Source organism: Anarhichas minor, unplaced genomic scaffold, assembly GCF_050575085.1.
Source record: "Anarhichas minor isolate MPS153535 unplaced genomic scaffold, ASM5057508v1 ptg000042l, whole genome shotgun sequence".
Lineage (NCBI taxonomy): Eukaryota > Metazoa > Chordata > Actinopteri > Perciformes > Anarhichadidae > Anarhichas > Anarhichas minor.
This window is the reverse complement of record NW_027466488.1, coordinates 12,635,205-12,651,733: the sequence shown is the minus strand read 5'-3', so window position 1 is coordinate 12,651,733 and position 16,529 is coordinate 12,635,205. Positions and strand designations below refer to the sequence as shown.

The window sequence follows — 16,529 nt, the reverse complement described above, 5'->3', positions numbered from 1 at the left end:
AAGGGCTGTGCTACTTCAAAAAAGAAAATAGCGCCTATCCCACTGGATAGTGGAGGCCATTGCCTATACATACAAGGCGAGCGACTGCGCTCGGCCATCCGGGATGAAGGGTCACTCTACCAAGAGTGTCTCCACGCCAAGGGCAGCCCTGAGAGGTGTGCCTGTGGAGGATATATGTGCTACGGCCTCATGAGCATCACCGAGCACATTCACCAAACACTACAGAGTTAACGTTGCCACCCCTCACCCACTGGGGAGGGTTCTTTGGCCAATTTTCTCTGCCGGAGCTATACGAGGTAGTTACTGTGCTTCCTCGTGACTCTTTTGGTATAAGTCATCCAGTGTGAAGCACTGCCTCTGGCGGTCAGTAAGGATGAAATAGAACGAAAGTTATGAATGTAACTACGGTTCTATGAATCCTGGATGACCGCCAGAGTTCTTGGTCACTCGGAATCCCGTGAACTCGCGAGAAGATTCCATAGGACTGAACTCGGGATGACACCGGAACTTATAGACGACGGGGGTCATCCGAGGTCACAGATGACTTTTTTGGTATAAATATTCGACCTGCGCATGCGCGAGACAGAAGATATCCAGTGTGAAGCACTGCCTCTGGCGGTCATCCAGGATTCATAGAACCGTAGTTACATTCGTAACTTTCGTTTTTTTCAAGAATAGGAGGAGGCAGACAGCCTTTACAGGACGTCCATCCTTCCATTGATAGGGAATATAAATCGCAGCAGTTCCTTTCAACACACATCTTTTGACACTATAAACTATGTTTTTACCTGAATGGTCCACAGTGCTGTGACGGTCTGTACCTCACTATGGCAAAGACGGTGGGCAGCATACACAGAAACAGCATAAAAAGCAGCATAGCCAAGTAGAAATTGTTTGATCTGAACAAAAAAAGCAAAGCAAAGACAACATTGGTGTTTAAACATGTTCACATTCCCATTGTTTTCATACCTCAATTCAGCAAAATGCAACAGAAATTGAAGTAACTGTTGGAAAATGAGTATAGGCTACTGCATGATTCAAATGTAGTTTTAAAATGACAGCAAATCTTTAGAAGTGTGGTACATGTAGCTGACAATTGCCTCTTGGAACAGACATAAATGAACAGATTTAAAACCCAAAGCAGCTGTGCTCACTAGAACTGTTCAGCTCTTCATTCTGGTACACACCATCCACACTTTGAAAGACAATAGAAATGAGTCCACTTCCTTTAACAGCCAGAGAGTGTGATCACAATGTCTCCTGACTGCACTGTCATGAGTGCAGCAGCTGAAGGATGATATGGGACCCTATTGTTTCAGCAACTATCCTGACCAGCATTTCACCTGCCACAATAACCTACACTGCCATCTGTGGTCGACTTGATGTCAGGGGCTATAAATTTAAACAGATATAAATACACAGACGTAATGTCTCCTGGTGGCGGCACACCATATGTTAAAATGATGTGCCAGCACCACTTAAACAATACCAATGGAAAGTCATTTAGGATCCTTTGTCGAGGTAGACACAAATGTTTAGGTCCAACAGAATAAGGTCTTAATCAAAGTCTATGAGGTGAGGGGGTCCAAGTTGACAGATAGGGCAAACACAGGACTTTCACCCAGGAGACCTGTGTTTGTGTCCCAGTTTAACTAAAAGTCAGAGTTTACTTCAGTTAAAATTACGTAGCAAACATACTTATTTTACCCCAAAACATGATATTGCACTGTTAAGAGGTCGCATACATTTCACGTAGATCACGTTGATTTTTGAACTGGACGGAGCCAGATTAGCTGTTTCCCAATGCTTCTAATCTTTATGCTAAGCTAGGCTAATTACGCCCTCACTCCAGCTCCATGTTTAACCCACAAAACTTTCGGGAAATACATATTTTAGCTGTGCACGTTAAACATTTTCCAAATTACGCTTCCATTTCTTTAAAGCTAGTTCTCTAAACACTCACAAAACTATCTCTGTGAATAAAGACCTGTTGCTGTATGTTTTCACTGATATGGCAACACAATTCATTGTTTGCACAGTAATATACTGCAAGGTGTGGTGCTCCTTTGAGTGTTATGAACTTTTGACAGTATTTGATTATACATTAGCACCTGTGAAGGCCAACTGACAAACACATCGCCATTGTAGTTCCTGTATTTCTTGTGTGAGGCCAGAAACACAAGACTACTTGAAGGATGCTAGAACTAAATCCATATTATCACCAACAGACATGTTGTCAGTGTTACACAGTGTTCTCAGCACTCCACAATCAAGAGCAGGGTTAGCACAACACCTCATTTACTATCAGCAACGTTTCACTATCAGTCTCTCTCATCCAGCACAACTGCATACAATGGCTTACATTAGATGTTCACTCAGCTGTATGGTGGAATGTGTGTGTGTGTGGCTGCTCCGATTTTCCACTACGTCTGGGAGTGACTGATAAGGACTGAAAGAGGCCATGACAGCCTTGTTACATAAATGCAGAGTAGGCTGATCGCCTCAGGCCTGTGTGTGTGTAGGTGTGTAACGACGCACTGCAGTTACCTATGCTGCGGACAGTATTTGAAATGTATTTGAAATGTGATGTGATGACAAAGGAAAATGCCCACACACAATGTTATTGGATAGATTTATTGTAGGACTGTGAATGCTGGGAGCCATGTGCACAGCTAGGACAAAGAGGTGTTCCTTTTTGTTCTCCCTGCCAACAAACAAATAGACAACGGCAGTTAATGACTGATTGAACAGACTTGATTGTCTAATTAGTTATGTGGCAGAATAATATTGTGTATAGATTGCAAAGACAAAGGTTAAGTCACCTCTGCCTGTTTCCTCTTCCCAGTGTGTTCGGGCAAAATACTTCCCCGGGGGCTCGAGCACCGATTTATGGTTCCGGGACATACCAACCACAGGAAGCGGGTAGGGGGGAAGTCACGATATGTGTTGCTCTGTTTATTTAGATTAATTATTTCTTTATAATTTACTCTATTTATAGGGATGGTAAATATTGGTAAATTATTATTGATAACTTTGGGGTTGGTGAAATCATGTGACTATTTATTGTACATATATTCTTATGGATATACTTACCTGTGGATGGTCTGTCTGGTCTAATTCATCAGGTGTATAAAAGGGGGCTCATTTTGTTGTGTAGGGTGAACGAGTGGAGACTAGTAGACACTGGTGTGATTGATGGTGGGCGCTTTGAATAGCCAAATAAATGAAACTAGTGATGGCGAAATGAAGCTTCATGGTGCTTCATTTGCTCTAATGTGCCATCAAGTGGACAATAAATGTAAAACCAGTGGTGTATAGTAACGAAGTAGAAATACTTCGTTACTGTACTTAAGTCGTTTTTTTGGATATCTGTACTTTACTACTTATATTTCTGTTTACTTTTACTTTTACTTCACTACATTTTGCAAAGAAAACTGATACTTTTACTCCGATACATTTCCCCTGAAACCTTCGTTACTCGCTACAAAATCAAATCTATCTTTAGAAACAAAATGAATCATGAGACCAACGTCAGGGACTGTGGTGGAACAGAGACTGCAAGCAAGCAGGTTTGGTGAATCAGTGGTCCTAGCTTGCAAGTTAAATCGTTGGTTAATCACGTTAATGCGCAATTGCAAACAAGTGCTCTCAAAGCCGCGGTGTTTTGATTCCCAGTGATGCCCAGGATGCTATATGCTATAGCTAGCGAGCGACTACATGAGTATAATTCCACTCTACGATGACTGATTTCATGATGGAAGCAGAAATGGAAGCACCTGCTACTCCCGCAACAAACTACGGTGGTGACGAAGACCAACACCTGGGGATCGCTAGCGAGTTAGTGAGCTGAGGAAGTGTTGACAGTTGTGCAGCACTAGTTGGCTAACGTTAGCGAGCCACTACACCATAGGATTGACAGGAGCCGCGAGAGCGCAGCATTAGGGAAATCCTTCCCAGCTGTGCGCAAGCTGTCTGTGAAGCTGAACACACCTCTACCTGCCTCAGCGGCCTGTGAAAGGCTATTTAGCATCGCAGGACTAGTCTTCAGCCCAAGAAGAGCGAGACGGAATTCTCGCAATTTTGAAAACCAACTTCTTTTGAAGATGAACAGGACGTTTTTCAGGTTCAAGTAATGACTGGGTTGTTACTTTCGGTGCTGCTTTAGTATTGATCATGTTTTGATATTTGAGTCATTTTGTGGATGATCAGATGGAGTTATGATGGTAGCAGTCGCCCAATTGCAGATTCAGCTTGAGCAAAACCTTTGCCTGTTGTGTTCAAATCAGGCCCATAGGAGTTTACAAGTCAGGTGTCCTTTCTCACAACACTGACCTGATGCATCAAGTGGATATTTCTTGCTGAACATAATATTATGCATTTGCCCTCTACATCCTCTAGTCGGAATGAGCATACTTATAAACACACTGTTACAACTCCTTCATAGTGTCATATTGCTTTTCGGAGAATTATGATGATAAGTTCATAGTAGATGCAAAAGTATACTTATGTACAATATATTATGTTGAACATTGTTGCTCCTGGATGGATCACAGCCAACACAATTATGTTCAACACAACTCCTTGTCCTTGGTCATGGTGGCCACAGCACTTAAAAGAATAAACTTCATAATTCTGACGCTTTGCTTTTTTATTAACAGCGTTTACTTGTACTTTTACTTTCAATACTTAAGTACATTTAATATCAGAAAATTACTTTTGATACTTAAGTACAATAAATATCAGATACTTTAAGACTTTTACTCAAGTAGTATTCTAATAGGTGACTTTTTACTTTTACTGGAGTAGTTTTCCAGTAAGGTATCTTTACTTTTACTCAAGTATGGCTTTTGAGTACTTTATACACCACTGTGTAAAACAGACAGAGTGATGATAAAGACGCCATGGCTTTGGTGTGTGAAGCATTGAATTGAATAAATGAAGGAATGATGTTTGTGATGCCAATACATAACTTATGAACTTATTAATATGGTGTCTGTCTTTATGATACAATGGCAGGGTCAAAAGGGAAAGTGGAAACAAATTGGGGAGAGGTTTGTGATGTGAATGTGCTTGTGTTACTAGGGACAACATTTTATTCATTTGTATTTAAAAATAACAACTTTTCCACAGTGCTGGGCTTCAGGCGGTTTCTTTTTTTTGAGATTGTTTCGCCTGCTTTAGAAAACACCCTTTCACATGGCACAGATGAAGCTGGGGTACAGAGAATAGTTTGCAAACAAACATGCAATAAAGTCCGAAGTACACAAAATGTGACAGGGGATCCATTGCGTTTCGCTGCCCCTTAGATTTCGAATCGCACGCGAGACCCATGAACCATTTCCTGAATCAGTCACGTGTATGAAGGCAAATCACTGTCAAAATCCGAGAGCGCAAATGAGATCCATGCGCGCGCGAAAATCAAACAGCCGCGCGCGTATTTTACTTTGACGAGAGCTTTTACGTCACTCCGTGAGAAGAATTCACTCTCGCGCGAGCAAAAGTCGCTCGCGAAGCTTAAACCCGCTCGCTCGCAAGTCTTTTACCTGCTCGCTCGCGAGTAGTTTTTCTTTTTGACAGTAAGTGGGCGGACCCAGTCTCCATTGTATCTCTACATCTAATTGGTTACAATCGTCTTTGGATAAACCGGATATCACTCTGACACAGATGCTAGGGGGAGATTTTCAGATTGCAGGTCAGGGGCAAATAATGTACATTTTACTGCACGGGTACTTTTACTTTCTGCACTTAAAGTACATTTTGCTGATAATAACATTGACTAAGGTTTTGAATGCAGGTCTTTTACTCGTAGTGGATTATTGTTTCATCAGTATGGTTAGTACGTTTACTGCAGTGAAGGATCTGAATACTTTTTCATCCACTAATTACTTGTCAGTGATTTAACAGTTAATATACAAACGGTGGTCCCTAATCTTGGCTCCAGATCTTTGAGCAGGTCCAAATTGTTGCTCATATTATATACAACTATATTATATCTCTTCTGTAAACACAACACTATGATTAAATATGATCACATCATGTTTTAATCAATTAAGATCAAAGAGTTTCTTTGAGCTGTTTGTCACAAGAGGTTTGAGTATCAAACACACATTGTCTGTAATAGAATGATGGGGTGAATTTAAACCAATCTGAGCAACTTGACTTTAACACATTGTTAATTGTTGTATTTAACAACTCTATTAACATAATTTGTATTTCATCAGCCTCTACAGTCTGAAAAGTTTACAAAACCTGTCAGACAAATGTAGAACATCTTGAGATGTAGTGGAGTAGTGTTTAGTGGCGGATTGAAAACCACCTCTATCAGAACTAGCATCTGTGTCAGAGTGATATCCGGTCTATCCCAAGACGAGGATTGTAACCAATTAGATGTAGAGATACAATGGCGACTGGGTCCGCCCACTTACTGTCAAAAAGAAAAACTACTTGCGAGCGAGCAGGAAAAAGACTCGCGAGCGAGTGGGTTAAAATTTTGCTCGCACGAGAGTGAATTTTGCTCGCGGAGTGACGTAAAAGCGCTCGTCAAAGTAAAATACGCGAGCGGCTGTTTGATTTTCGCGCGCGCATGGATCTCATTTGGGCTCTCGGATTTTGACAGTGATTTGCCTTCATACACGTGGTACGGTCGGCTCGGGAGGCTTCGAACGTCACCACACGCGCTTCACAAAAATCTTCCTGGATTACTCGACACAAGCTTCGAAGCCTTGACACGAAAGGTCACATCACTAAATGAAACTTCAGCTGAAACCTCGTCCGGACTCCTGATCTGCTCATTTTCCTCCATGGCCGCTCGGGCATCCTAACAAAGTGCATGCGTGTGTGTGTGTGTGTGTGAGTGTGTGTTTGAGTACTGTAGGACTACACACTGATTTGTCACTACCACAGCAGAGCTGGAAAATTAAACCATTAGTGATAATTAATAATGAGAGTATTGATCAGTGTGTAAAATTCCTAGGAGGGTCCCGTCTCCAAATTCTGCCCTGCAGCAGAATGCACATAGTACACTCGCCTCTCTCACCCTGACCCAACACACATGCACAGGCTCGAAACCCAACACACACACCTTGGCTCTGCTCCTTTTTGTTGCCGATGATAATCTGCTTTAATTGAGATTCTCACGAAAGGCACTGGATCAAATTTGTCCAAAGGGAGTCTGTTTAGGTCCACAAACAGACATAAAGACAGGCTCATTTCTGCAACCCGTTGCTGCTCTGTGTTATTTCAGGCAGAAAATCTTCTCTCGCACTCATATTTGTGAATTTTGTTTTGTGCAGTTTGATTGATAAAATCTGCTGGACATTAATAGGCTTTTAAAACATATTTGAGTGACAATTGCAAGTGACAAATAATTGTGTTATGATTTCAATGGACTATTCCGGACCTAACAACGTGTCATATGATTAAATCCGCAAATCACAGGCCTTACAAATCCCACATACACACTGAGTCAGAGCAGGTTCTTTTCATGGATGAGACATATGACATCTGGAAATAACTGAACATGGCTGAAAATGATTGCAAACTGCTTTATTACGATGTATTGAACACTCTTAGTGATAAAGCAAGTGAATATATAGTTAATATGTAGTTATATAGTATATAAAATTAGAAAAGAGCAGCGCAAAATCTGGTTCCAAAAATGAAAATTTGGCTTGAAATTCTGTACTCAGACCTGATTTATGCTGGCCTGCTAAGTAAAATTAGCTTGGACAGACCACAAACCTGTTGTGCTATGACTGTGGAGTATTTTTAGGCTTCAATCTGCATTATTTCAAAAACAATGTTCAATAAAAGTGCTTTTTTTTCAGGTGAACCTGAAACTTTTCAATTTGAGCTGTGTGCCATCTTCGTTCACTATTAACCAGTAACATATACACAATATTTACACATCTGAACAAGTCTCTCACAAGTTTTACCTGTATTATACCATCAAAATTATTAAAATAGACCTTGTAGTTTCAGATCTACAGTCTTTAAGTATGGGTATGCAATTTTCGAGCAGAGGCCTAAAAATAGGGCTAGGGGGCTGTAGTCACTAAAAGGTTAAGAGACCCCGCCAGTGGGGCTGCAGGGGGTCTGAAGTGTCAATCAAGAAGTCTCGGACCCCTGAGACTCCCTGTGTTTCGCACATTGGTGCTGATGCTGTTTCATCTTTATCAAAGAGAAGATCACAGGAGTGTGGGATTTCAGAGAAAATATGGACATGAAGTCATGTGTTATTTAGTTCACTGAGTGTGTGAGATAAAATAGTTCTCTCTCTTCTACTGTGCGTGTGTATATGATGTGTGTTGGGGTCTGACTCTGAACTGATGGCTGACTAAGGCCCTCACATGTGCTTTTAAACAAAGGAGCATATGTTGGCCTGATGCTTAACAAGAGGCCTGATCCTGGTAGATGCGACACTCAAGATCTAAGGAATGTGCCACACCTAACAGCTCCAGCCAAATTTAAATGCTGGCCCCTCATTGGACAAAAGGGACCCCCCACCGGTTTTATGACCTGAGGACAGGCATCTGATAAAACCAAGCGCGAGTTTCAAATCTCCCCTTTCCGTCCAAACTCGTTTGGTGCCAGGAGGTCCACAAGGAAACGTTTGCCTCTCAAGAAATTCTATTAGGTCTCAAGTCAAATTCGCTGGACGAACATAGACTGTTTTATATTTTTGTTTTTGGATCCTGCAGTGAGAGAACGGATAACTTCTACGACCCGTTCTCTCACCATTATTGTATACAGTGCCGGCCAAAGGACGACAATTCCCCCGAAGAGCCCTCCTCTCTGCAGAGACTGAGGCTGAATTGAGCCACGCTTGGAGCTGTGCAACCGAGTGGAGTTCCCCACTCGAAGGACCAATCCGACCAAAAGAAACCTTCTCATAGTAAGAGTTTATCTGGTGTCTGGGCTTAATTTAGGTCATTTAGTGTGTTATTCCTTAGCTTGTTTTGTTTAATGTTGTGTTTAGAAGGTGTTATTGTGCAAGCATCGCGGACCGCTGAGTCCTGCTATACTGTGTATTTCCTGCAGCTGTAACCGTGTTGTATTAGATCAGTCACTGCCAGTGAATTTGGAGATTGTGATTTTATTACTTTAAAGACCAGAACCACGGCGGGCCGAACCTCGATTCGCCGGCCAGGTTCCGGGGTGATAAGAAAGCAAAGTAATATTCATATTTCACCGCGGTGATAAAGATCTGCTTTGATTTGGGGATTATTTTATTTTGTTCGTTTTGTTTTCTCTTCTTTCAATCGGCTCCGTGAGTAGGATTTAGAACTGTAACTATCACTGTATAAACGTGGCAGAGTTTTTACGTGATAGAAAAGCTGTTCTTACATCTTACGGCGGCGCTAAGTGCCGTGCTTTAGAGTTCGGCTTTCCTTTCTTTCTCTCTCTCTCTTCCTACTAACACGCACACACATAGTTAGACACACATACTGATTTAGCTAACCATCTCAGACACGTAGGTGAACGTAGTCTATTGTCTCAACCCACATTGTGCGTCGATCCACGTGGTTACGTACATAGCCACCTCCCCCTATTTTGTAGTAGTTCTCTTACCTCCGCCATCTTGTTTGTAGGCCCACGGGCCCCGGCCCCGCTTGAGATTACATTCTACCACTGTCTGAGTAGTTCACTCCTCCCCTACACACATACACCCCCCACATACATGCACAAAAGTGGCGGGCCGTGCATTTTATACCTGGGCCTTCTGTGCTGTCCTACTACAGTTGAACAGCTACGGTGCAGATACATGAATCCGTGTATGACGGGACGCTGCGTCATTAACGGACAATGCATAGTCAAATCAACAATGACAACAACAAAGTCATAAGAACCAGTCACATATATTTATATGACAACAAAGCATGACACATCAATCCAGCAGAGCTGCAGCGGATCCATGCATTCCACCACACAAGAGCACGAGCCATTCAAATATTATTCATAAAAACGACACGATAAACAAATGAACAGTAGTAACGTTACTGCAGATGTAAAAAACAAATGCAGTTTGTCACTTATCGAATGCTGTTCACTTAAAGACAAAGTCCATCCTCCTTTCTTTGTTAAAGAGTTTAATCCCAGTACATGGTTTCAGTTCCAGTAAGAAGTCCTTCTCGATTCATGGACGAATCGACCGCGACCGGCCGGCGACAGCCGACTGCGACCACGGACCGCCGGCCCCCGGCCGCGGACCCCCAGCCGCGGACCGACCGCGACCGCCAGCCCCCAGCTGCGGGCGGACCGCAATTGTGGAGCTGCGTTTCCCTGCGAACGTGTTGATCTCCACTCGGGTTTCTCCCAAAAGTTTTCAAAAGTACCGTAGTGTCCTGCCGTGCTATGGCGTCCACAGGTTAGCGTAGCATAGCTCCAAACACCAAGATGCTCAGTTAAAATGAAACACATTCCCAGCCATGAAATGTGCAACGCTGTCAGCCAGGAACAAGCTTTAAGCTTCCTTAAATTTCACATTAGTCGCGCGCTCGCCCACTGACCAATCACGGCGCACGTTAATGCTGACGTACTTAGCAGGCTACCTGGGTAGCATCGGCACATCAAAGAATACGCCCAACATGTCAAACTAAAGATCAGATTGGTTGAACACTATGACAATCAACAATATCGTCCCCATTCACTTAATCTGCAAAGTCTACCAAGAGGACCTTGGGCCTCTCTCCTTACATAGAGACATAGGGGTGAAATCTGATTGGATAAAAGCTCTACTTAAAACAAGCTGCACTGGAAGCAGCGCTGCAGGCTGGAAGCAGAGCAACAGAGGAAGACAGGAGTGATAAAACTCTCTGTGCGTCAGAGAATTTCTTTGGCTCGTGGAATCTTTCTTTCCTTACGGCTGGAACAAAGGCGGCTTCGGTGGAGAGGAGAAATGTGCTTCTCTCTCTCTGAAGAATCCGTTTCTTCACTTCTGCAGGAAAATTGTCCACTTCCTCTCCCAGGAAGCGAAACAAAACAAACAAACAGTCCAGTAGATTCGTCTAGCGAATATAAAACAGTTTAAAACCTAGGATTTTCTTTTAAACACAGCAACGTTGCGTGCCTCCTTTCACCGACTCGACATCAGCGGGATAAGCAAGGAGCTGAGGGAGAGAGACTGTTTTATGGAAACCGTGCCAAACCACAGGGGTCCTGGGGTGTCTGTGGCCCTCGGCCAATTAGATCGCAGTGTTGCATTTGGGTGAAGAGTTCACACCTTGATATGAACTTCTTTCTAGTGGGGGTTTGAATGCTTATCAAACTCAAATCAGGCTCTGCCTTGCTTGCAGAATAGGCAGGCTCAGATCCCTTTGTTTCAAAGCACATCGCGAGGCACATAGTCAGATCCCAACAATTTTCTTGCATTTTTACCATAGACTGTACATAAGAAGTGGACGTAGTTCTCGTGACTTCACCCATTGGTTTGTAAATTTCCACTTTGAAGCCTCAAATTCGGTGTTTTGGCCGTCGCTATCTTGGCTTTTTGTAACCAGTTAATGGAAGTGACCATATTTGGACTGAGGAGGAGTGAGGGACGCCATACATGGCTCTGGTAGAGACCTGTCAATCACAAGTTAGCCCCGCCCTAACCCCACCCTGCGTTATGGTCTGTTTGACTCTAAATGGACCATAATTTACTAAATGGACAGCATGCTGTGTTGAAGAAGAATTGAAACTAGAGATTGAGACCATAAACTCATGTTTACAATGTTTACTGAGGTAATAAATCAAGAGAGAAGTAGAGTCATTTTCTCATAGACTTCTATACAATCAGAGGAGTCGCCCCCTGGTGGCCATTAGAGAGAATGAAGTTTGAGGACACTTACTAGGATCATACTTGTGAACAAAGCAAAGAGAAGCTCTGATAAGAACACACAGAAGGAGAGACTTCATGCTCTGCTCAGGTCGACATTAGTCCACTATATCTTTAAATAGATGATAGTTGTCAGATGATATATTAATGATCTAAATATTGTATATAGAGAACCTTTAAATGCATGTAGCCAGGGCCGCCGATAGAGGGCGAACACCGCGTCACTTGTTGCAGGCCATGGGTCAACTGCGGGCCCAAAGGGACCTCCAAACTTTAAATAATCTGCTGCCAGGGCCAACAGTTGGATCACTGTTATACTGCTTGACTTCAGTCCAATCACCAATGGTTATGTTATCCTAGCTAAAAGGCTACTGTAAATACTGATAGCGTACTGTAAATAAGTAGGAATTAGATTGACATGGTTGTTTCTCAGATAATCAGCTGTTTCCGTTGGCAGTGTGTATCTTTGTCTGTTTAGATGCCCCATTAGTTGAGACTGATACTATGTTCGGTATGTACCGTATTTTCCACACTATAAGGCGCACTTAAAAGCCTTTAATTTTCTCAAAAAACGACAGTACGCCTTGTAATCCGGAGCGCCTTATATATGGATCAATTGGTTAATTGGTTGATCCATACTGGTTGTACACGGCGCTCTGTCAAAATGTTTCAGTACGACTGGTAAACTACAAAGCCGCACCGCGGTAAACACTGGTACTGTGCTTACTCCTAGTCCAACACCACTTGTGTGTATAAAGACCCCAAAATGGCACCTTTCAAGAGACACGCTTACGACGTCAATACAGTTTGACTGAATGATTTATCTGACTGTTTTGTTGACATTCCCTTTAGCACAGCTCCATCTAGTGGATGCATAACGCAACCCCAGTCAAACGTTTGACTGTAGTAGCTTCTATTCTATGCGCCTTATAATCCGGTGCGCCCTATATATAAAAACAGTTCTAAAATAGGCCATTCATTGAAGGTGCGCCTTATAATCCGGTGCGCTTTATAGTGCGGAAAATACGGTATGCCTTATTCATCTGCAAAACTTATCATTGCAGATGCAGTTTGATGTTAGTAATAATTGGATGTCAGTGTGGTGACATCAACACATTTGATTATTAAAAATGTTATTCTTGATATCAGCAAAGGTTAATGACACACCCAGTTATATACAGCATATTAACAGCACCCACATACATGCACAAACGTGTGTGTGTGTGTGTGTGTGTGTATACGTGTATGTCAAACCTGGAGGCTCGGAACACCTGCTGATGGGGAACATTACAGGTGAGGACGGCCCAGCTCCTCAGATACATAAGACCAATCAGCTTCAACACGTTGAAGGCAGGAAGACAGGGAGAGAAAAACGCTCCCATCCTGGAGGAGAGAAAGAGAAAAGTCAGTAACACACACACACACACACACAACCACTGGGGTCACACCTCATATAACACACATTACATCCTGTGGCTCATGGTTTTGCTTCATTATGTTTATTGCTGCAAGGCGACATTTCTGAAATGAGTTGAGGAAATACAGTGGAGCCAGACACAGAGGTGTAATGGAGAGATCACAGAGGGCCACATTCTTTTAAACAGGGTCATGGAGACTGGTCAGCACCGGCCAGACTATTAACTCTGAATTACATCTTCTATTACACACACAGTGAGGGCCAAGGTATATGAGAGAAAGATATCCTCCATATTTCATTTTCTGTTGATGATTTTAGAGACATTTTTGGACTTACCAGATCATCCCTTGGTTGTAAATCAGATGCAAAACATTCTCTGCTATTTTGAATTCTCCATATTCAGGCTGAAAAAAGACAGAAAAATCATTAATGTGTTGCTGTGTTTTTTTCCTTTCAATTTTTTAACCATAGAGTCCTTAAATGATGCATTCAATGTTAACTCAAGGTTAAACAGGCTGTTTATTTTGTTTTTTCCTTTTGCTAATATGTTTACACTATCACCATGTTTAATGTCAATAATTTGTGCCACCAAGAAATGTATTTAAAGTCTCCCTCCACTCAAAAATGTGTTACTCACTGTTAAGTAACAGTTTGACACTAGAAAGCTGTTTTCACATTCATCTGCTCTGTGCTCACCTTAAATCTCAACATGTTCTCACTCCCAACTCGTCAAACACCAACGCTTGGTCCGTGGCCCTACGCTTTAAACTATGATGCTCTAGGTACCCCTCTAGTGTCAGCTTTAGAGACAGCGTGCCAGTTTCCTCATTACATGCATGGTGTGTCAAAATAAACTTCCAACAAAGGTTTACTTAGCTTTCGGTTAACCTAGTAAGGGTTAGGCACCAGAGTAGGCCTCGGAAAGGATTGTGGTTAGGGTTAAAATAAGTACGTAAAATAAGTTGGCCTGTGTTTGTTACACAGCTGATGTTTTTAAAGTATGATAGTTACGTAACAAAACAAAGGGTAAAATAAGTCAACTAGTACAAATAGAATTGTTCTCAAGTGGCGTAAAAATGATTAAAAACAATTGGTTGCACCAATTCACCAGTTTTCTTGTACTTAGAGCTTTCTCTTTGGTTTAGGAACAGAAATTCACAAGTGTTCCAGTTGTTTGAGTCATGAACTCGTAATGTCATTTATATATTCTATCTCCCTCCACTGGGGAAAAATACTGACCTGAAATCATAATGCTCTAATCTGAATGAATTTGGATTTAAAAACATTTATATTACTGTAACTATAATTAGATGACGAAGAAAATTCATTTTCTGTTCACCATATAGTAACAGTTTTAATTAAATGTTTAAAACTTCAAACTCGTCTGGACAGCTGGGGCAGAACATATGCGCGCATATTTCTGATGACGTCGGCTGTAAAAGGGTCTATAGCTGCCTCATGGTCTTTCTGCAGGTAGATGCCCAGTATCATCCTTTGTGGAGCACCATCCCCTACTGTAGGCAATGTTATACTGTATCTCTCTCGACCACCTCTTTCACTTGGTATGGAACGCCTCTTTATTTCTGCTCTGATGACACATCGTTTCATTCATATTATTCTGTGTTATTCATATTTCTAATAGTTTTGTGTCCTCTAGTACCACTACTGAAACTGCTTCACTTATCTTTTTGTCTGCTGATTTCAGCACTTGAACAGGTAACCTTGTCAATTGGCAGTTCTAGGCGCATCGATTATGTTAATGATGATGAAATTTAAACCATACAACCGTGCACCTACTCAAGAGTCTTAACGTTTACATATTTCAGTCAGAGTAAACAACACATCATGTAGCTTGGCTTCGACAAAATATTGGAACGAGCTGAACAGAATAAACTGTACGAAAGCTAATCTAAGTTTACTTCCTGCTTTGCTACAGTGCAATGGCTCTTTTTGCTCTTTCTCTCTGCTCTCTTTTCATTTCGATATTATTTTTGGTGCATTACTACTTTTTTTATCACACTGTTTATAAGGTGGCTCTCTGCCAAAATCAACTTAATCATTTTTTTTTTGTCTAAAAGATATTTGGGAGGTTCCTTAATGATTAAAACTCTGGGTCACAATCATCATTCAACTGCCTTTAGTTCCCAAACAGCAACTTACTGGTCTTCTGACAGACCTACCTTAGACAACGTGCCTCTGAGCAAGGATAATTGCACTGGAGAAGACTCTGAACTCCATGACACTCTGCCGGTGTCTCCCGCTGGTGAGTTATTGATTTCAATGGACAGCTGACTCTAAATGACTCTATAAATCTCCCCAGCTTCACTGAAGCTAAACCAGTGAAGAGATGTGCGGGGACTAGTATTTTTTACCTGCTGGGATCTGGCTGCCAAACCTAAAGATAATTGCAGGAATGTACTCCCATAGGGCAACATTTACGGCATAAACTCAGCCAACTCCAGCCAAGGACATCTGACAGACAGACAAAGGTGAGCATAAACAGCAGCCTCTGCACCACAAAGACAAAACACTACAGCCTGAAAACATGCTGACAACCAGCTCATGGATCGGTCTCCTAATTCCTCCGCCCTTCACTCCCCCATGTACGTGCCTCAGTGCTTTTGGGATTCACTGATAAAATAGAAACACTGGCTAACGCTGTCATTACATTCACCCTGCAGTCACTACCACGTCGTCAGCCTCCACCCCAACCAAGCACACTCTGACACCAACCTAGCTGATAACAAAGACGACAAAAAGAGAAAACGTCTCTCTCCTGCCCAAGCTGACAGGCTTGATAAGCAAAGTCACCAAAAGTTTTCCTCATCAGTCAACCCCCATTAATCAGCACTGCCACATTTCAAATAACTGCCAGTCAAATCTCAGCCCCGTGTCTATTCTCCCCAACATCCTTCTACTTTCCTCTATTGAGCATGGACCCACTGCATCCTTTGGACCCCATCACCGCCAAAGAGCAGGCTTAACAACTGCACATCCTGTCCGAATCACCGTTTTGACACGTAGAGTGAGAATGATGCCCCTATATTTATCAAATTTGAATAGCCATTCCTCATCAGCCACAATCTGTCCTCAGCCTGTCAGAAATAAATATTAAATTGGCTGGATTTGAAGCGTTTGACCACAGAACTCTGGAAGAAATTGTGCCCACCACAGCCCGTTCTCACTCCCAAGGCGTCAAATACAGCAGCTTGGCCAGTGGCCCTATTTGTCAAACCATGACCCTCAAGGTGACCATAGTTATGGTGGGAGTGAAGGAAGAAGTCAGGGGACGTA

General features: G+C 42.3%; 1 protein-coding gene across 1 annotated transcript in view; it reads right to left on the bottom strand.

Annotated features, from left to right (window-relative positions):
- The window catches only part of tmc3 (transmembrane channel like 3), an 84,767-nt gene that overhangs the window by 14,085 nt on the left and 54,153 nt on the right, over positions 1-16,529 (bottom strand). Inside the window, exons 15-17 of the mRNA XM_076110141.1 lie at positions 13,572-13,639; positions 13,073-13,201; positions 789-899 (exon numbers count right to left, since the gene is read on the bottom strand). Coding sequence (XP_075966256.1) covers positions 789-899; positions 13,073-13,201; positions 13,572-13,639 — 308 coding nt within the window. The remainder of the gene's footprint in view (positions 1-788; positions 900-13,072; positions 13,202-13,571; positions 13,640-16,529) is intronic.